This window comes from Suncus etruscus, chromosome 15 (genome assembly GCF_024139225.1).
Source record: "Suncus etruscus isolate mSunEtr1 chromosome 15, mSunEtr1.pri.cur, whole genome shotgun sequence".
Lineage (NCBI taxonomy): Eukaryota > Metazoa > Chordata > Mammalia > Eulipotyphla > Soricidae > Suncus > Suncus etruscus.
The window spans coordinates 83,169,963-83,190,155 of NC_064862.1; the positions used below are offsets into that span (position 1 = coordinate 83,169,963).

At 54.7% G+C, this 20,193-nt stretch overlaps 1 protein-coding gene and 2 non-coding genes across 3 annotated transcripts; 2 read left to right on the plus strand and 1 right to left on the minus strand.

Moving 5' to 3' along the window:
* Positions 1-602: 602 nt before the first annotated feature.
* PWWP3A (PWWP domain containing 3A, DNA repair factor) lies at positions 603-17,429 on the plus strand. The gene is made up of 14 exons (XM_049787966.1): positions 603-696; positions 1,670-1,778; positions 2,291-2,376; positions 5,063-5,133; positions 6,025-6,615; positions 7,217-7,324; positions 10,860-10,930; positions 11,718-11,794; positions 12,025-12,085; positions 12,968-13,043; positions 13,513-13,563; positions 13,848-14,284; positions 15,281-15,369; positions 17,097-17,429. Exons 2-14 carry the CDS (start codon positions 1,725-1,727, stop codon positions 17,152-17,154), a joined length of 1,830 nt encoding a protein of 609 aa, XP_049643923.1. The 5' UTR covers positions 603-696; positions 1,670-1,724; the 3' UTR covers positions 17,155-17,429.
* Positions 17,430-19,795: 2,366 nt separating this feature from the next.
* On the minus strand, positions 19,796-19,868 carry TRNAF-GAA (transfer RNA phenylalanine (anticodon GAA)). Its single transcript has one exon. It is a non-coding gene; the product is annotated as a tRNA-Phe (tRNA).
* Positions 19,869-20,000: 132 nt separating this feature from the next.
* Positions 20,001-20,074, plus strand: TRNAN-GUU (transfer RNA asparagine (anticodon GUU)). Its single transcript has one exon. It is a non-coding gene; the product is annotated as a tRNA-Asn (tRNA).
* Positions 20,075-20,193: the final 119 nt, after the last annotated feature.

Consider the following 20,193-nt stretch of genomic DNA (forward strand, 5'->3'; position numbering starts at 1 on the left):
AAAGTCCTCCTAGCTGTGGCATAGTTTAGACCTGTTTTTTTTTTATTTCCTGTTTTTTATTTCCTGTTTCTGGGGCTTTTTCTGATCACTGGGCGGGGTGTGTGTGTTTGTGTGTGTGAGCGCATGCCATACCAAATAGTTTTTCACAGTCTGGGTTCCTGAGCCATCAAGGGCTACTTGCTAACACACAACACCACCCTTTGGTGTTGGGGGTCACTCACAGTGGGGTGCAAGGGAATCCCTTTAGCTCGGGCAAAATCTAGAGCTGGGAGTGGGAAGGAGAAGGTTCTGGAAGATCTGGAACGTTCTGGAAGGTGCCCACAGTCAGATTCGGCCTCGCTCGCGGGCGCCACACGGCGGGGTCCGAGGTCTGAGGGTGGGTCCCCACGAAAATTGAGGGGACGGCGTAGGCCTAGAGCGTTGGTCCGGGCAGCAGCGGGCGGGCGGAGGCCATTTAAAGACGGAGACGCACGGGCCACCAGGCCCCGCCCACCGGAAGGAGCGGGTACTGCGAGCCACGCGACCATTGGCGGGCGCCGGGGGCGTGGCCTGGGCTGGAGCGACGAGGCCACGCCCCTTGGCAGCGGCGGCGGCGCGGGGAACGCGGGCGGGCGCGGGAGCTGCCGCCGTTGAGCCCCGCGGCCCCCGCGGCCTTCGCTGAGCTCGGGACTCCGTGCGGGCCAGGCCGGGCGCCCGGTGAGCCTGGCGGGAGGATCGTGCCCCCAGTTCGAAAAGGCTGGGCCGGCTGCCGAGGCCATGGGGCCGGGCCTAGGGGAGGGGCGACCCCGAAAAGAGGCTCTCCCGGGGTCAGGAACCCCCTCTGCCGCCTGGACCCCCGTCCCTGCTGCGTGAGCCCCCCGACCCCGCTCTGGAAACCCCTTCTGCGCACCGATCCTTTGCTCTGCCGCCTGGGTTCCCCACCCCACCCCGCTCTGGTCTCTGAACCCCGCTTTTTTGCTCCTTGAACCCCTTCTCCGCTGCAGGAACACCCCTTCTTGGCTCACTGGATCCTCTCCCTCCAGAGCCTGAACCCTCCTCTCTCTGCCATTGCTCCCTAGGCTTTCTCAGACCTTCCCCTTCTGGCGCACTGGGTCCCCCAGGCCTGACCCCACCCTCTGCTCTCTGCTTCCTGCACCCCCTTCTCCTTTTGAGCCTCTTTTACTATTTCTTACACACGCAGAAACACACACCCGTCTCCTGCTGGAACCCCTTTTCACTCCTGCAGTGAACCCCTTCATTGCCCTGGCCCCCCCCACACCCCTGCTTTTCCTCATAACCCACCGGCCGCCCGGCTATGTCACGCGCCACTGCAGCTGTCCCTGTCTTTTTCAGACACATGCAACCCGGAGGGGTTTTGTTCCACGGGGAGCGGGAAGGTGGGGGGCCCCCCTATGAGTCCGGCATCTAGAAATGCTTTAAAAAAATCATCCCCAACCCCAGGAGGAGGAGGAGAAGTGTGGGGAGGAGGCAGAAGGCAACTGGCTGGGTCGTATTTATGGTTAAAAAAAAAAAAAAAAAAGCAAAGGAAAGAAGTCCAGTCCAAGGGTCCAAGGGGCTTTTCTAGGCTCAATGTGGGGGGGGCCCCATGCCGGGTGGGTTGTGCAGGAGAAGGGGCACAGAGAAGGGGCACAGTCTGACTTCCAGCGCCCCTCTACTAATTCCATTGCAGGGTCCCTCCGAGACGGCCTATAGTTTAAGATTGACCCATATGTACCAAAGTGACCATGGATGCCAGCTATGTCCTCTGCCCGTGGAAAAAGCGACTATGGCCCGCCAAGGTGACAGCAACTTCCACCCCCCAATTACGAGGGACTTTGGGGTGACGTGAAGTCTCTTTATCCAGAGACCTGGAATTATTTGGGTAAAACACTGGCATCTGTGTACTTAGTGAGGGGTTTGAGACTGTTGTTTTCAAGGTGGGGCTGTTGGAAGTGGTTTGTCTGTAGCCCCAACCTGTTCCATGGGGCTTGGGGTGCCACTTGAACAAAAGTCGGATGTTACAAAACAACAAAACAACTAACCTTGGTCAGGCCAGTGTGTGGTAAGGAGGTGCATTGGGGGGGTGAATGTGAATTTCTGACCATCCGGTCTTGAGACTGGCCTCACCTTGTCCGGCCCTCAAACCTCAGTTTCCCCACCTGTAAAGTCCAGGTGGTGGTGGGTACCCTGCAGTTGTACCCCCCCCCTTGATCTGCCCCTGAGGGGGGCTCTGTCACCACAGTTCACTTTCTGGGTGAGTTGTGAGGCCCGAGTAACCAACATTCACCTTTTATTTTTTTTCCAAATATAGGTTTTGCCCAGGTCTTCGACAACCACCAAACCTCAGAAGAAAAAGGAATTTTTTCTCAATGTTGAAATCCTCTCCCTAGATAAAAAGTTAAGTGTTGGGATCTTGCAATGTGGATTTTTTTGGGGGTATGGTTTATTTTTGGAGGGATGTTTGCTTCTTGCTTTGTACTGGAGGGTGGTTCCTAGAAGATCCCCTGCTGGGATCAGCACCATGTAGAGATCTGTGTGCCTGAGGAAAGACTGAGTTTGAAATTTTTTTCTTTTTGGTTTTTGGGTCACACCCAGGAGCACTCAGAAGTTACTCCTGGCTTTATGCTCAGAAATGACTCCTGGCAGGCTCAAGGGACCATATGGGATGCCGGGATTCAAACCAACACTCTTCTGCATGCAAGGCAAAAACCCTATCTCCATGCTATCTCTCTAGCCCCTGAAACTTTTTATTATTATTATTAATATTATTATTATTATTATTATTATTATTATTATTATTGGTTTTTGGGTCACACCTGGTGGCACTCGGGTTATTCCTGGCTCTGCAATCAGAAGTTGCACCTGGCAGGCACAAGGGACTATACGGGATGCTGGGATTCGAACCACTGTTTATTTGAATCAACTGCATGCGAGACAAATGTCCTACCGCTGTGCTATCTCTCCAGCCCCTTATTATTATTATTATTTTTATCTTGGGCTACACCTGGTGGTGCCCAGGGTTCACTTCTGGTGGGGCTCGGAGGACCATTGGTAGTACTGGGGATCAAACCTGGGCGGACTGTGTACAAGGCAGGCTTCCTCCCTGTTGTCCTATGTTGTCCAATGGCTCCAACTCAACATATATATATACATACATACATAAATACACATATATATGTATTATATATATCTATATCTGCTGGCAGGCTCGGGGACCTTATGAGGGATGCAGGGGATTAAACCCACGTGCAAGACAAACACCCTACCTATTTATTGTGCTATCATTTTTGGCTCCAACATTTTCTTTTTTTGTTATTGTTTTTTTTTTTTTTTTAGGGGGGGGTCACACCCAGCAGTGCTCAGGGGTTACTCCTGGCTCTACACTCAGAAATGGCAGGCTCGGGGGACCATATGGGATGCCAGGATTTGAACCACCGTCCTGCATGCAAGGCAAATGCCTTACCTCCATGCTATCTCTCCAGCCCCAGCCCCAACATTTTCTATCTTAAAGGGAGAAAAGAGCCTTGAGGACCAAAGTGATGGGATAGCAGGGAGGTCGCTTGCCATGCACCTAACTGACTCAGGTTTTGTTTTTTTTTGTTTGTTTTGGGTCACATCTGGCATGTACTCAGTGGTCACTCCTGGCATTCTCGGTGGTCCCTATGGGATGCCAGGAATTGAACCCAGGTTGGCTGCGTGCAAGGCAACTTGGCAACCTCCCCACTGTCCACGAGTCAGGTTTGATCCCTGGCATCACACTTGGTCCTCCAAGCCCTGCTAGGAGTGATCCATGAGCAGAGAGCTAGGAGTCAAGCCTGAGCACTGCTGGATGTGATCCTAAAACAAATTAAATAGGGTGCAGAAAGACCCTCTTTCACCCCCAGTCCTATATCCTGTATTCTTTGCTTCTCCCTATGCCATCTGCGGCAAGAATGGTGGGTTGCTTTTTTTTGTTTTTGGGTCACACCCAGCTGAGCTCAGGGGTTACTCCTGGCTCTGTGCTTAGAAATTGCATCTGGCAGGCTTGGGGACCTTCTGGGATGCTGGGAATTGAACCCAGCTTCATCCCAGGTTGGCCATGTGCAAGGCAAATGCCCTACCCGCTGTGCTCTATAATTTTTTGTTTTGTTTTGTTTTGAGGCCACACCTGGGATGCTCAGGGGTTACTCTTGGCTATGCGCTCAGAAATTTCTCCTGGCTCGGGGGACCATATGGGACGCCAGGGAATCTAACTGCTGTCCATCCTAGGTCAGCTATGTGCTGCTGTGCTACCACTCCGGCCCCATGTCCTATAATATTTTCATTTGGATTTCTTTCTATTATTTTTGTGTGGCTTTTCTGAATTTGCATATCATATATCATTGATTTTAAAATTGTTCTCTCAGGGCTGGAGCGATAGTACAACAGGGAGTGCAATTATCTTGTATACAGCCGACCCTGGCATCTCATATGGTCTCCTGAGCACCGCTAGGACTGATTTCTGAGCACAGAACCAGGAGTAAGGCCGGAGCAGTGCTAGATGTGGCCTTGCTTTCCCTGCAAAAAAAAATAAAAAAGAATATGCCATGATTCTTGTGATAAATCCATCTAGGTTTAAAGAATAGATGATCCAGTTTTTCGACAATACACCCTAAGGCTTGGAGAGATAATCCAGTGGGGAGGGCTCTTGTCTTGCATGCAGCTGATCTGGAGTTCAGCCCTTGGCACCCCATATGGTTATGGTGCAGTGAGCGCCGCTAGGAGTGGTCCCTGAGCATAGTCAGGCACGGCCCAAATTTTTCCTTGGTTTTGATTTGGGCTAGAAAGAAAATGTTAAAATCTGGGGCTGACAGGCCGGAGTGGTGGTACAAGCATTAAAGCATTAGCCTTGCATGCTCTAACCTAGGACGGACCGAAGTTCTATCCCCCGGCGTCCCATATGGTCCCCCAAGCCAGAAGTGATTTCTGAGCGCATAGCCAGGAGTAACCCCTGAGCGTCACTGGGTGTGGCCCCAAAACAAAACCAAAGAATCCAGGGCTGAACATAGGTGCCTAGGATGTGGTGACCTTAGGGTGCGCCTCACCTCCTTGTCTGCTGCTCCAGAATCAAGGTGAAAAGCTCGGCCGTGACAACCCTGAGCAGATCTCAGATCGAGGACATCGCCTCGTCGCTGGGTAAGAGCAAAATCGGGGCGCGGGCACGGTGGGGACCAGCTTCGGAGAGAGTGGACCCTCAGGAAAAGCTGGGAGGGCCCTTATTCCACCTCCTGCTATTTTTCCCCATTGTGCACAACCCAGTTTCCTCGCCTGGGAGGGGAAGGAGATCTCGCCTGCTCCCTCTTCAGTTTTCTAGAATTTTCCCTTCACCCTCCGCTATTTTGGGCTGAGCTGGGCTGCTGACCGGCTGGAATGAGTTTTGTGTCCGAAGGGCAGGGGGTGCAAACTGTCCGAGGGGGCTGGTTTGTGCCTTTTTTCGCTCATCCTGTGTGGAGAGCATGACAGGGCTTTGTTGGGGCAAGGGGGCCCCTCCGCACTGGGGGAGGGAAGGGGTGGTCAGAACCCCCCAATCCAGCCAGCGATGACCTTTGGGGACCCCTAGGGCTAGAGAACAATACAGCGGGGAGGGTTTTTGCCTCGCATGGCTGAGCTGAGTTTGATCCCCGGCATCCCATAGGGTCCCCCGAGACCCGCCGAGAGTGATTCCTGAGTGCAGAGCCAGGAGTTAACACTAAAACAAAACAAAGCACAATAATCTTGGGGGACCCTTGACACTAAGTGACTGCTAAAGGCCTCCCTACTTGCAACCTGGCACCCGTCCCCTTATGGGAACCATGAGCTCTGTGGGACCAGGGGGTTTGTGGAGCCCCTCTCCCCCTTCCCTGTTTTGCCCTCTGCCGGGCCCCCTTCCCTCAATTTTTTTTTTCTCCTCAGCTCAGCGGGGTTGTTGGGGCCCCAGCTTGAAAGGCAGATGCTCTGCCCCCCCAATGGAGGGTTTGGTCCGAGTTTGTACTGGAGTGCGTGCTGCTGGCTCAGGGCACTCCTTGTCTTCCCTGTCTTTTTCCTCAGCCTCGCCGACTGCTGTGGCAGGCACCCCCATGGAGGAGCTGACCTACCGGCGTTCGCTTCGGGTGGCGCTGGACCTCCTGAACCCCAGCGGTGCCTGCCCTTGGTTGGAGCAAAATGGGAGAGCCCCGCGAGCCCCTGAAGCAGCGGCAGCAGCAGGAGCCCAGCCTGGCCGCGGGGCTCCTGACACTGATAAGGAAAAGGAGGAGGAAGAGGAGGATGTGGCCTGCAGTGTGAACCCCAGCAGGAGGCCTGCGACTGGGGGACCTGCAGGACCCCAACACTTTAGCAACAACATAGTAGATGAGGCTACAGCCGACCAGCCACTCCTGAACCTTCCCGCCGCCCCCAGCTCGCCCCCCAGGGCCAGAGTCCCAGACTCTGGATGCACGTTGCCTTCAAGGGACCCTACAGGACCCCTGGAGCCTGGATCCCCCCCACAGAAGCGCCCGTGCCTGGACGACCGTCTGCACCCCGTGATCCTGCCCGCGGAGCCTGCTCTGGTGCCGTCACCTCAGCGCAGGTTCAAAGCCTGCATACCCCCTCGAAGCCCAAGGAGCCCGGACTTCCTGGATCCCGAGCAGGGGGAGGGAGGTAAAGGTATTGGTGTTGGGGGGGGGCACTTTGGCCCTGCAATAAGCTTAGGGCATCACACTCAGCTGCTCTAGAAATTAGGGGTTATTTTTGTGGGGGGTCTGTGGGTCAGTTGCTGCTGGGGCGGGCCATGAGCTGGGCCACTCTCTCAGCTTAGTTTGGGGAGATGATCATGGAGCCCTCTTAGGTGTGTGTTTGCAGGAAGGAGCCCTGGAGGGGAGTTGGCCCCCCCACTCCGTCGTCCCTCCCACCTCTTCCCTGTGCGCCCCTGACTGATCAGGGCTGTCCCCCGTCCCCCCTTAGCCAGCTGTGACCTACCGCAAATCCACCGCACAAACTGCTTGAGTTTGGGGAGCGCTCACTCTGATCCAGCTGGTGCCCCACAAGAATGGCCATCGTTTTGCTGTGGGAGTAGTGGGCGGCCCCCATCTTTGGTCTCTGTCTACGGTTTCCCATCTCTATCCCCTTTCTGCTCCCCTATTGTTGTTCTTTGTCTTTGAACAAGGCTTTTCTGCCCGCTCAGGCACGGAGTCTGCAGGGGGCCAGCAGCCTGGTACCCCTTAACCTTGTTCCTAACCCCCACCCACCACCCCTGCTGCAGACTGGCCATCCTGTGTGGATTCCATGGAGCTGAGCGTGATTCCGACCTTCCTGGAGGAGGAGGAGGAAGATGAGGATGAGGAGCCCCCCAGAATCCTTTTGTATCACGGTAAGTGGCCAGGGCACGCATTCCCAGACACCCTCTGGATTGTGGGGAGCCCAGGATGTCCCCTGAGGGCTTCTCTCTTTTTTTGTTTTTGTTTTTGAGCCACACCTGGTGACACACACAGGTTACTTCTGGCTCTGAGCTCAGAAATCGCTCCTGGCTCCAGGGACCATATGGGACGATCCTAGGTCAGCAATGCAAGGCAGATACTCTACCGCTTGCACCCCAAGGCTTCTCTTCTTCGGTGGAACTAGGACAGCAAAAAATTGGCCTCATCTGGTGGTGCTTCTCCCACCCCCAGGACCCCAAGCAGAGCTGCTATAGTGCTGGAGGCCCGGAGAGGATCGAGCCTCCCGGGCAGGCACCTCTGACTGCCCCCAAAGAGGGTCAGCCTTGTTCTCTAGCTCTGTTGGTGTTGGGCACACATCATAGTGTTTGGAGACTCTGCAAACACCTCGGAGGAAACTCGGGGCTCCTTCCTGTATTTGACTTCTTCCTTATTATCTTTTTTTAAAATTTGGTTGTTTTGGGGCCAACCTTGGTGGTATTCAGGCCTGACTCCAGGCTCTGTGCTCAGGGATCCCTCCTGGAGGATCACCAGGGGACCCCTGTGGGGTGCCAAGGATTGAACCTGGATTGACTGTGTCCCTGTCAGGTTCCTTTCCTGCTGTCCTGTTGCTCCAGCTCGTTTTGATATTTTAGTTTTGGGTTTTGGGGCTACACCTGACAGTACTTCCTTGAAGGGGCTGTTTCTGTCAGTGCCCCAAGCAAATTGGGGAGCAAAACTAGGAGGCCCTAGGTTTTTGTTTTTTTGTTTTTGTTTTTGGGTCACACCCAACAGTGCTCAGGGGTTACTACTGGCTCTACATTCAGAAATCACTCCTGGCAGGCTCAGGGGTTGCCGGGATTCGAATGACCGACCTTCTGCATGCAAGGCAAACGCCTTACCTCCACGCTATCTCTCCGGCCCCAGAGCCCCTAGTTCTTACATATCAACCTGTGCTTTGTCCACTGAGTTGGCTCCCTGCCAACATTTTTTTCTCCCCTATTTTTGGGCCACATCTGGAGTGCTCAGGGATCACTTTGCTCTGCTTGGGGTCTAACCCAGGTTAGCCATATGCAAGGGCAATGTCCTGCCCCCCATCACTTCAGCCATTTTTTTTTGGGGGGGCCACACCTGGTGACACTCAGAGGTTACTCCTGGCTATGCGCTCAGAAATCGCTCCTGACTTGGGGAACCATATGGGATGCGGGAGTGGGGGGGATGTTGAACCTCAGTCTGTCTAAGGCTAGTACGGTCAAGGCAGATGCCCTACCGCTTGCACCACCGCTACAGCCCCACTTCAGCCTTTTCTTTCTTTCTTTCATTTTTTTTTTTTAACTTCAGCCTTTTTGTCCAGAAAAGGTTCTGTGTTTTGAGTTCTAGTTTATATTTGTTGGTTTTATTGGGGGGCCACACCTGGCCATGCTGAGGGGAATTACTCCTATCTTTGTACTAGAAACTCCAGGCGATGCTTGGGGGACCCTATGGAACGCCAGGGAGCAAAACCGGTCTGCTGTGTGCAAGGCCAGCACCCTCCCCGCTGTGCTTTCTCATTCCAACCCTGATTTTAGGGTTCTCTTTCCTTGCCATGGACTCCATTGAGGTCTTTGTGTAGGCGGCTGTGTCCCTCCTTTTCTTGGCTCTCTCCAAGCAGCAAAATAGGAAGGGGGAGGGGGCTGGAGAGATAGCATGGAGATAAGGCACTTGCCTTGCATACAGAGGGATGGTGGTTCGAATCCCAGCATCCCATATGGTCCCCTGAGCCTGCTAGGAGCGATTTCTGAGCGTAGAGCCAGGAGGAACCCCTGAGCGTTGCTGGGTGTGACTCAAAAACCAGAAAAAAAATACAAATAAAAAAAATAGGAAGGGGGAGATGCATTCAACAGAACACTGGGGGGCAGTGCAAAGTGATAGGACAGCACCCCTTAGGATACCCCAAGCCCTACCAGGTATGATCCCTGAGTCAGCCCTGAGCAATGCTGGGTGTGGCTCAGAGACCAAAACCAAAATAGAAAGAGGAAGTGCAGACATTCTTGGAAGGGAGAGAGAACTGGGGGAACCCTATGAAGTGAAAAAAAGGAATTTACACATGAAGTTGAGATGCAGGAAGACCCCACCTCTGGATGGGAAAAGCAGTCCCCACTTCCTCTTTGATAGGGACCAGGTGCTGTAAGAAAATTATTCGCCTGGACAGATGGGGAGCTGAGAAATAGTACAAATAAGGCATTTGCTTTGCCTGCAGCTGACCTGGGTTCGATCCCCGGCATCTCATAGGGCCCCCCGAACCCCACCGGAAGTGATCCCTGAGTGCAGAACCAGGACTCAGCCCTGAGCTCCACTGGGTGTGGCCCAAAAGCAAAAACAAAAGCAATATGACTTAATAACATGAGCTAAAATAAATCAGTTTACAAAGCAGGAAAAGGCTTGCTTAGGAAGCCTGGGAGTGGGGGGGACCCTTGGCGCTGGTGGTGGACTTGGTATTGGAACATTATTAGCTTTTCTTTTTGGAGGGGGGCCTTATCTCTTAAGCCCTTTAATCATCACCTCTGTTGATGTAGATGCTGAGATTTAAGGGGGATAAAGGGGGCTATTTATTTTGGGTTTGGGGCCACACCTGGTGATGCTCAGGGGTTACTACTCCTGGCTATGCAATCAGAAATTGCGCCTGGCTTGGGGGACTATATGGGGACGCCGGGGGATTGAACTACAGTCTGTCCTAGGCTAGTGTGGGCAAGGAAGATGCCCTACCACTTGTGGCACCACTCTGGCCCCGAAAAAAGGGGTTTTTATTGTTTGTTGTTTTTTGCGGGATGGACCAAGAACTCAGAGTTAGTTTTAGTTATGGACATCTTGGCTTCAACCCTGTTACCCCTTAGTCCTCTGAGCCCCTTGGGCATGACTTCCAGGCATGGAGCCAGCAGTTAACCCCAAGCACCACCAAGTGTGGCACTAAAATTCATTGGGGAGGTTGGTCCCCAGAGTGATAGTACAGCAGGGAATGCCTTGTATATGGCTGACCCGGGTTCGATCCCTGGCATCTCATAGGGTCTCCTGAGCTCCACCAGGAGTGATTCCTGAGCAGTGCTGGGTGTAGATCCCCAAAATTTGGGGTGCTGGTGATGTGACTCTGGTTGAACACTTTACACAGATGAAGGTGCTGGGTTTGAGCTCCTTTCCAACCTTGTCCCCCTTTTTCTCTAGAATAACTGATTCGATTCCCAGGGAAGTCTCAAGTGGAAGGGTTCCCCCCATTTGTGACTCCCCTCTGTCTGCACCTGACACAGCCCCAAACCCCACATCTACCCATCTCAGCACACAGTGTGGTGCTGGGATTTTGGGGGCTTATGGGAGGACTGGAAAAACTCTGTCCATGTTTTCCTAACGTGGAGATGCCCCAGCCCCCCAGTGTTTGTGTCGTCATTCCCACGGGACTTGAGTTCCCGGGACTTCATGTCCACAGGTCCTGGTTCTCCTGTCTACCTTCGTTTCTTCTAGAACCCCGCTCGTTTGAGGTTGGAATGCTGGTCTGGCTCAAGTACCAGAAATACCCCTTCTGGCCCGCAGTGGTAAGAACAAGCCTCCCCTGGGGGTGGGTGTTGCTTCTGCCCTGCATAGCTCATGCCCCCTCCATCCCGGGGAGCCCCTTCTCCCCCCCAAAGCCTCACGCTCCTGCTGCCCATCCCAGAAATCCCCTGCTCTGCCCGTCTTTTGCCGGGCTCTTTGCTTTATTTATCATTCGGTGGGGGATCTTTGTGAGTTTGTGGAATGTCTTTCTTTGGGGGGGTACCTCACTAGACCATTTGCTGGCTCTGATGCTGGGGGGGTGTTCTGAGATGATAGGGTTCCAGCCCAAAGCTCTGAGGTGCAAAGCCTGCGTTCAGCCCTCTGAGCTGGCCCCCTTGTCCTCAGCTGCTGCTCCTGAAGTGTCTGGGTGCTTCTCTTTCCTTGCATCTTGGGGTATGGGCTGGAACCCCCACGTGGAGGGACATGGCGGGGCTCAGTGCCCCCTGAACTCAGTGCCAGGGCTTCAAGAGGCCATGACGGCCACAGGGCATTTTCCTTTGTTTTGTGCCAGGCCTGATGCCAGGAGGGGGTGCTTGTGGGGGTGGTGGTGCTGAGTGAGGCCCTATCCCACTGTAGACCTGGCCCTTTCTTGGTTGACTTGATTCCCCCTCAGGCCCTGATAGAGAAGTGGCTGGTGGTGGTCGGTGTGGGCCCATATTTCTAAAACTGAGTCCCCCCCTAAATAATGTCGTCTGGGCTGTGTCCTTGTCTGCCTGGTATGGGCTACATTAGGGTCCCAGCAAGTACCTCCCCCACTCCCAACTTGCTTTTTCTGGGCGCCACCCACAGGTCAAAAGCATCAGGCGCAGAGACAGAAAAGCCAGTGTGCTGTTCATCGAAGGGAACATGGACCCCAAAGGCAAAGGGTACCCACTCTCGCATCGCCTGGCACGGGCAGGGGTGTGGGAGGAGGGACGGCCCCCCCTAGAAGAGCCAACACCCAGCTGGGGCAGAGGGAGCTGGCCGTGTAGGCCCCACTTCCTCCACCTCTGCCCCTCTGTGGGGGTGGAGGGGTTCCTCTATCATGGGGGGAGGGTTGCTGCCCCCTCAGAGTGGATTTTACACCTCTGCCCTCACCACTGTCCTGTGCCCTCAGCATCACAGTGCCGCTGCGGAGGCTGAAGCACTTTGACTGTAAGGAGAAGCAGGCCTTTCTGGTAGGTGGGGGGCCCTGCCTGGGGTCTTGGTGGGGGGTCACAGGTGGGAAATGGTCTGTGCCTGCACTTGGTGGGTTTTTTTTGGGGGGACCACACCCGGCAAGTGCTCAGGGGCCACTCCTGGCTCTGCTCACGCATCATTCCTGTTGGTGCTTGGGGGACCCTATGGGATGCTGGGAATTAAACCCTGTTTGACCATCGTCCTCCCATGTCCTGTCCTATCATCCGGGTATTTGGGCTCTGGCCCCTGTCCCAGCTCTGTGGGGGCCTCTTGCTGCGGGCTCAGCAGCTACCAACAAAGGCGGGATTCGTGCTGGCCAGGGCAGCCCATTGTAAACCCCAGTCAGGGAGGACAGGCTGGGAGGCGGCTCACAGGGCCCAGTGCAGGCTCTTCAGAACTGGTTGTGCCCCCCTGTGCCCACCCTCTGTACCCACCTATCCCCAACTCACTGGTTGAGACTAAACCAAAGCCTCAGATGCTGCCTGACTTCCGGGCACCTCGAGTTTCTGCTTTAAGAAACCAACTGGAGGGCCCGAAGAGATAGCATGGAGGTGGAGTGTTTGCAGAAGGACGGTGGTTCGAATCCTGGCAACCCATGTGGTTCTCCGAGCCTGCCAGGAGAGATTTCTGAACACAGAGCCAGGAGTAACCCCTGAACCCCGCTGGGTGTGACCCAGAAACAAAACAAAAAGAAACCAACCCGGGCCCGGCCACTCTCGTGTGGCGTTTCTATCCAGTGTGTCCCCCCAGTTATTATTTGCTTCTTTTAATCCCCCCAGTGGTGCTTGAGTGGCACTCCTGGCTCTGTTGGTCTGCCTAGGGGTTCCCTGGGAGCAGTAGGGCCTCTTAAGCTCTCCTGAGACTACTGTCTGCCCCCCCAGACTGAGGCCAAGGAGGACTTCGAGCAGGCAATCGGCTGGTGTGTGGCCCTTATTACTGACTACAGGGTTCGCTTGGGTATGTGGCGGTGCGCCCCGTGGTGGGTGGGGGCTCAGTGAGGCCAGAGTCGCCTCCACTCCCTCTTTATCTATCTGCCCATCTTGTTTGTCCTTTTGTCCCATCTGTGCTTTCTGTCCTCCTATTTCTGCCCTCGTTTGTCCTGTCTCTGTCTGTCCTCTTGTTCTTCCTGTCAGTGTGTATGTCCCGTCTGCCCATCGGAAGCCTTTAGATCAGTGTTTCCAGAGTCAGTACTATAATAATTCAGGGGTGGTGGGTGATTCTGGGGTGTGATCCAGGCCCTCTCCTGTCTATTCCCTTAGGAATGGCCGTGCCCTGGTGGTGTGATCTCTTTGCCTAAAACTCAAGTGGACTTGGGCATCTTTGCTTGTTCCTGTCCTTCGGGAACACCTTCCCCCCCCACCTCACTGCTCTTTGCTCTCTTGAGCCCCCTTACCCCCCATTATGAACCTTCCTTCTCCACCCGCAGGCTGCGGCTCTTTCTCGGGCTCCTTCCTCGAGTACTACGCGGCCAACATCAGTAAGTGACTGCATCCCCAGGGGTCAGGAGGGAAACCCTCATCCTTCAGAAACTCTGGGCCACCACGCTTAGGGGGCCACCAACAGCCTCTCCCCACCCTTTAGAACTTCCCCTCACCACACCCACAGCTGCCGGTGCTGCTCCAGCAAGCCCTATTAGCCCTAGCAGGGTTGGATCCCCCACACCCCCACTTTCCCTGGCCAAGTCCTTGGGGCCGGTGGGCTGGAGGCCATCAGTGTTGGGGTGCGGTGCCTGCCCACACCTCCACTATCCGCTCTGTACAGGCTACCCGGTGCGCAAGTCCATCCAGCAGGACTTGCTGGGGACCCGCTTTCCACCGCTGAGCACGGGGTCCCCCGAGGAGCCAGCCACAGGGAGCCCCGGGAGCCGGCGGCCACTGGGCCGCAAAGTGCTCCCAGACCGCTCTCGGGCTGCCCGTGACCGTGCCAACCAGAAACTGGTGGAGTACATCGTGAAGGCGCGAGGTGCCGACGGGCACCTTCGTGCCATCCTGGGCAACCGGCGGCCATCGCGGTGGCTCAAGACCTTCATGAGCTCGGGCCCCTATGTGACGTGCGTGGAGACCTACCTGGAGGACGAGACGCAGCTAGACCTGGTAGTCACCTACCTGCAGGGCGTGTGCCGGGACGCGGGCGCTGGACTGCTGGCCCGCATCAACGGCGACCACATCCGCTTCATCCTCGACGTGCTGCTGCCTGAGGCGAGCGGGGTTGGGGTTAGGGTGAGATGGGATGGGATGGGATGTGGAGACCGGGCCCCACAGGGAAGGAGGGGCATGCTGGGCTGCCCTGTACACGCTGAGAGGTCTCTGCTCAGGTTTTATTTTGGGGGTGTGTGCAAGAGACACACATCCGATGCTGCCCAGGGCTGACTCCTGGCTCTGGCAGGCTCGGGCACCATCACTCCTGGCAGTGCTCAGGGGACACTAGGGGTGCTGGAGATGTAACCTGGGTCAGCCATGTGCAAAACAAATGTTCTCCCTGTTGTATTATTGCACCCTTTCTTACCTCCCCATTTTTCTTTGTTTCATTTTCTCTTTTTGGTTTTGTTTTGGGCCACACCAAACGGTGCTCAGGGATCCCTCCTACTGGGGTTCAGGGAACTCTCTGGGGTTCTGGGTTAGCCCTCCCTGCTGTCTGATCTTCTCTGGCCCCTCTTCCAATTTATTCACTCATCCATTCATTCATTCCTTTATTTGTGGCTGCACTTGGCGATGCTCAGGGGTTGTTACTGGGACAGGTTCTGTGCACTGAGATCACTCCTAGTGGGGCTCAGGGGAACCATACACGGTGCTGGGTGTTGAACCCAGATTGACGCATGCAAGGCAAATGCCCTTCCTGCTATATTATCGCTCTGCTCCTCCCCGCAAATATATTGTTTTGGAGCCACACCCAGGGGTGCTCAGGGGTTACTCCTGGCTCTGCCCTCGAAAATTACTCTCAGGGGCTCAGGGGAATTGTATGAGATGTGAACGTCGTGCAAGGCAAATGCCCTCCTTGCTGTCCTATGGCTGCCCCCCAAATACTGTTTGAATGATTAAATCTGCTGTCTGACTTTGTGATATGTGTGTGGGTGAGCCCCAATTTCCTGCCATAAGCCGAGGTCTGTGCCTTCCTGCTGAATGGTCTCTGAGTCACAGTAGGGGGTGCCAGGTGTCCCTGAACCCCGAGCTGCTGCTTACTTCTGTGCCCTGCAGGCTGTCATCTGTGCCATCTCTGCGGTGTATGCTGTGGACTACAAGACAGCCGAGGAGAAGTATATCAAGGGACCCTCACTCAGCTACCGGTAGGCCTTCGGGTCCTCCATGTCCCCCTGCACCCCTCCTAACTAAGACAGCAGCTGAAGGGACTCGCTTGTCCCCCACCTTGACAGGAAGGACCCTTTTGTAGCTCCATTAAATATGTGCCCTGGGAAGTCAGGGGCTACATCAAACTGGGGACCAACCCCCCACTGAGCCATGACACCCCCCCTAGCTGGATTCTACTCTAAACCTGTTAGTCTAGGACCTGGGCCCCCGCTCCCATCCCAGGCTCGTGGACACCTGGCTCAAGGCCCTGTCCCTGGGACCAGGGGCTGCATGATGCCGACGATCAAGATGTCTCTGTAGCCGGAGACCCTAATCCTACCCTGGGCCAGTTGCCAGGACAGGGCGGGGGAGCAGGTGGCGCCGGTGGCCGCTGGCCCGTGGCAGTGACAGGATGAAGACTCAACTAGGTGGCGGGGCCAGGCTTGGAGGGCTCCACTGGGCGAGCTGCCAAGGCCCCCCTCACGCTCCTTCGCTCAGCAGGCACCAGGAATCTTGCGGCCCTGGCTTGGAGGCATTTTCTAGCTGCCTTCATTTTTATTTTTTTCCTTTTCATTTTGTGCCACACCCAGCAGTGCCTGGCACTCAGGGATCACTCCAGGTGGTGCTCAGGGAAACCTACGGAGTGCGAGAGGGCTCAAAGCTACTCTACCATTTGGCCTTGCACACAGCCAACTTGGGTTCGAGCCCCAGCATCCTGTAAGGGTTCCAGAGTATCACTAGGAGTGACCCCTGAGCACAGAGCTGGGAATCAGCTGTGATGATCGCTAGCTATGGCCCCATAACAAAAAGAAAGAAGAATTTATAGGGCTGGAGAGATAGCACAGCAGTAGGGCATTTGCCTTGCATGTTGCTGGTTCAAACAGATGCTGATTCGAATCCTGGCATCTCATATGGTCTCCCGTGCCTGCCAGGAGCAACTTCTGAATCAGAGCCAGGAGTAACCCCTGAGCGCTGCTGGGTGTGACCCAAAAACAAAAACAAAAACAAAAAAAAAAAAAAAAAGAAAAGAAAAGAAAAAAAGAATTTTGATACGGCAGGGGGAGGGTTTTTGCCTTGCACCAATCCAGGTGGCTAACATGGATTCGATCCCCGGCATCCCAAACTCAGCATCCCGAGCTTGCCAGGAGAAATTCCAAATCACAGAGCCAGGAGTAACCCTGAGCGCCACCAGGTGTGGTCCCAAAACAAAACAAAACAAAACAAAACAAAACAAACCTATAAGAATGTTCTCTCGGGGCCGGGCGGTGGCGCTGGAGGTAAGGTGCCTGCCTTGCCTGCGCTAGCCTAGGACGGACCGGTTCGATCCCCTGGTGTCCCATATGGTCCCCCAAGAAGCCAGGAGCAATTTCTGAGCGCATAGCCAGGAGTAACCCCTGAGCGTCACAGGGTGTGGCCCAAAAACCAAAAAAAAAGAATGTTTTCTCGGGGCCGGAGAGATAGCATGGAGGTAAGGCGTTTGCCTCTCATGCAGGAGGTCATCGGTTCGAATCCCGGCGTCCCATATATGGTCCTCCCGTGCCTGCCAGGAGCAATTTCTGAGCCTGGAGCCAGGAATAACCCCTGAGCACTGCCGGGTGTGACCCAAAAACCACAAAAAAAAAAAAAAAAAAAGAATGTTCTCTCTTGCCCCTGTGGGAACTCTGTCCCGAGGAAATGGTCCAGCCGAACCCTCAAGAAAGCCTCTTTCCCCTTTTGTCTCCTGAAGGGAACGAGAAATCTTTGATAACCAGCTCCTTGAAGAAAGAACCCGCCGCGGCTGCTGAGGCTGGCGCCAGGGTTGGGGTGCGGGACCTCGGCTCTGTGCTCCCCACCCATGCCCCGCAGCTCCCCCCCTTTCCTGGCCACTGTTCCCATGGACTCTCCCCTCACCAATCCAGGCTCCAAGGCAGATGCAGATCCTGAGGGCTCCCTGAGGCAGGAGGTGCCCGCCAGCCCGGTTCTGGCTTTTCCAGCCCTATTTGCCCATTGTCTATGAGATATCCATACTGGAAGGTTCTCAAGGGCCCCTTTGCTCTGAGGCAAAGTCTGACACGCTGCAGAAATGTCTTGGGAGCCACCCAGAGCCCTTTCCCCCCAAGCTGGACTCTTGCTTGTCGCATCCTAGGGTGCCGCCTGATGTGCTGGAAGGCCAGACCCCACCCCAGCCCACCCCAGATTCCTGTGAAATTTAGTGGCCTGGACACAGACCTCTGGGGGGCAGTTCATAGGCCTTTGAGGACCTCCCCCCCCCCCCCCTCGGCCAGTCCCTCAACAAGGCCCGGGAGACTGTTCCACGTCTCACCTGCACTCGGAATATTTTAGCTCCTGTGTGAGCAAACTTGGGTGCACTCAGCTCCTTGGGGTGCTGAAACTCTGCCTGGGTCTCCAGCACCACTTGCTGCTCAGAATCCTTCTGCCATGGCTCTGACTGTGGATGATGTGGCCCAGATCTGGCAGGGCCACCCCATTGCCAGCCCAGCCTAGAGGACACCTAGGGGGCTCCTCGAGGAGAAGCACTGAGAATCTGGCAACACTATTAGGGCAGCACCAGGTGCTTGGAGGACGTGGCTGTGAGGCTTGATCTTCCCAGAACCCGGCAGGGACACGGGTTCAAGGCTGCTGTGGGCCACCCTTCCCCCATGCCCGCACGCAGCCACTGCGTAGTCTAAGTATTTTTTTATGCCATTTCTTTGCTGCCTCCCGCCTGTGGTTTTTGGCTTTGACGTGAACTGTTCTTAAGGATTAAAATATTGTTTTGGATTCCGGCTGTTTTCTGACCCACCGGTCGCCACTCCATTTCCCCCTCCGGTGACTCCTTTGGGGAAGGGATACTGGGGGACACTGTTGATGCCTTGATGTGCCACTGGCTGCCTGGCATGGCTTAGGAAAATATCCTATTGGCCTGGCTGACCTCCTGGGTGGGGAATGTTCCAGAAGGCGGCTCCCCGGAGTATAGCAGCTGTTTTCAGGCCCACAAGAAGTGGTTTCCCCCAACAGAATTCCCCCTGGGGTATCCCATTCTCCAGAGACAGGCACCGACCTTCCTTTACCACAGAACCAGGTCTTCTTGGTATATTTGGCATCTGGGCCTAGTCCCATCTTTGGGTATTCACTCGACAGGAGTGAAGGCAGTTCCCTCCCCCACATATCACTGGAGGCTTCCCAATTTAGAAACAATCTAATTCCAGGCCCTCTGTTCCCCTTGGGGCTTTGTCTGGCTGTTGGCCCCCTTCCTTTCCTTTCTTTACTGAAGCCAGCACCAGGAAGTGGGGGTGGGGTCTGGTCATCCAAATCCTTGGGCCATTTTTCCTGAAGGAGCTGTGCGTGTGTGTGTGTGTGTGTGGGGGGGGGGGGGTTTGGATGGGCTCCAGAGTGATATGGCGCTTGCTTTGTATGTGGTGAACTGAGATAGATCTCTGGTATCCCATATGGTCCCATAAGCCTGCCAGGAGTGATTTCTGAGTGCAGAACCAAGAGTAATCCTTGAGCATGTTTGGGTGTGGCCCAAAAACCAAAAATAAAAAAAAGTGCAGGGGCCAGAGTTATCAGACGGTGAAGATGGTGCTTTCTTTGAGCACAGTTAACCTGGGTTTGATCCCCACATGCTCCCTGCCAGATCCTTAGTTCCAAAGTAGGCTTGTCCTCCCTAACTCCCCATTTCCAGTCTGGGTTTATCCCCCTCCCCCACCTCTCACATGCCAGCCCATCACAAGCTCAGGTTTCATGGGCTCTTGGGGTCTCTGGAAGTTGTCATTAGATGAAAAGCTGGCTATGTGGGGAGGGGGAAGGGTACCTACCCTTAGGGATATTACTGGTACTGGGGACTGGAACAAAGGTCAATCAAGGCTTCTCTGCTGCCCAAGGGAGAATGAGTGTAGGCTGGAGTGGTCTACAACATTTCCATGCAGTAAACAGCCAAGTAGATATTATTTATTTCACATCCACTGCAAATCCAAGATATCCACTTTCATGCATCCTGTCGGACATGGTTGGACATGTTATCTTGGGGAGTTCATGGAGTCCCTGGCTTGCCTCTACCCAGCTAGTAGCTCCCTAGGGACAAGGTCTGGTACCACCTACAGCTGACAAGTGCCTTTCTAACCTGGCTACCCACTTAGATGGCCTTGTAAACCTCAGTTTCCCCAATGCATAAAAAGATACCCAGCGGGGGGATCTCACAGTTAAACTAACATAACAGTGCTTAATTCCTCTATGGCTGGGACTCAGTATAATCTGTTTTTTGGCACAACAACCTCAGTTTCCCCAATGCATAAAATGATACCTAGGGGCGATCTCACAGTTAAACTCAACATATAACAGTGCTCAATTCTTTATTATGGCTGGCTGGGGACTCAGTATAATGTTTCTTTCTTTTTTTGCACAACTTCCATAGAGTAAATACTCCAAACCGGCACCAAAAACACCTGCCGAAACCCGGGATCGAACCAGGGACCTTTAGATCTTCAGTCTAACGCTCTCCCAACTGAGCTATTTCGGCTACGAGGTGGCGAACCTCCGCAGGCCTAACTCCGCCCCGAGTAGCGCCCTTGGTGCGCAGGCGCAGTGTCTTGACCGCGTTCTCCCTGCGCATGCCTCGTAGGGGAGACGCGATGCACTGACCTACGGCGCCGTCTCTGTGGCGCAATCGGTTAGCGCGTTCGGCTGTTAACCGAAAGGTTGGTGGTTCGAGCCCACCCAGGGACGCGTGTACTTTTTTGCTACCTTATTTCAGAATGGGGGTCAGGTAACGCGCCCTGATTTTGCTGTCTCCCCAACTCCCCACTTAAACTTCCGTTTCCTCTACTTTCTCCCTAGAACGGAAC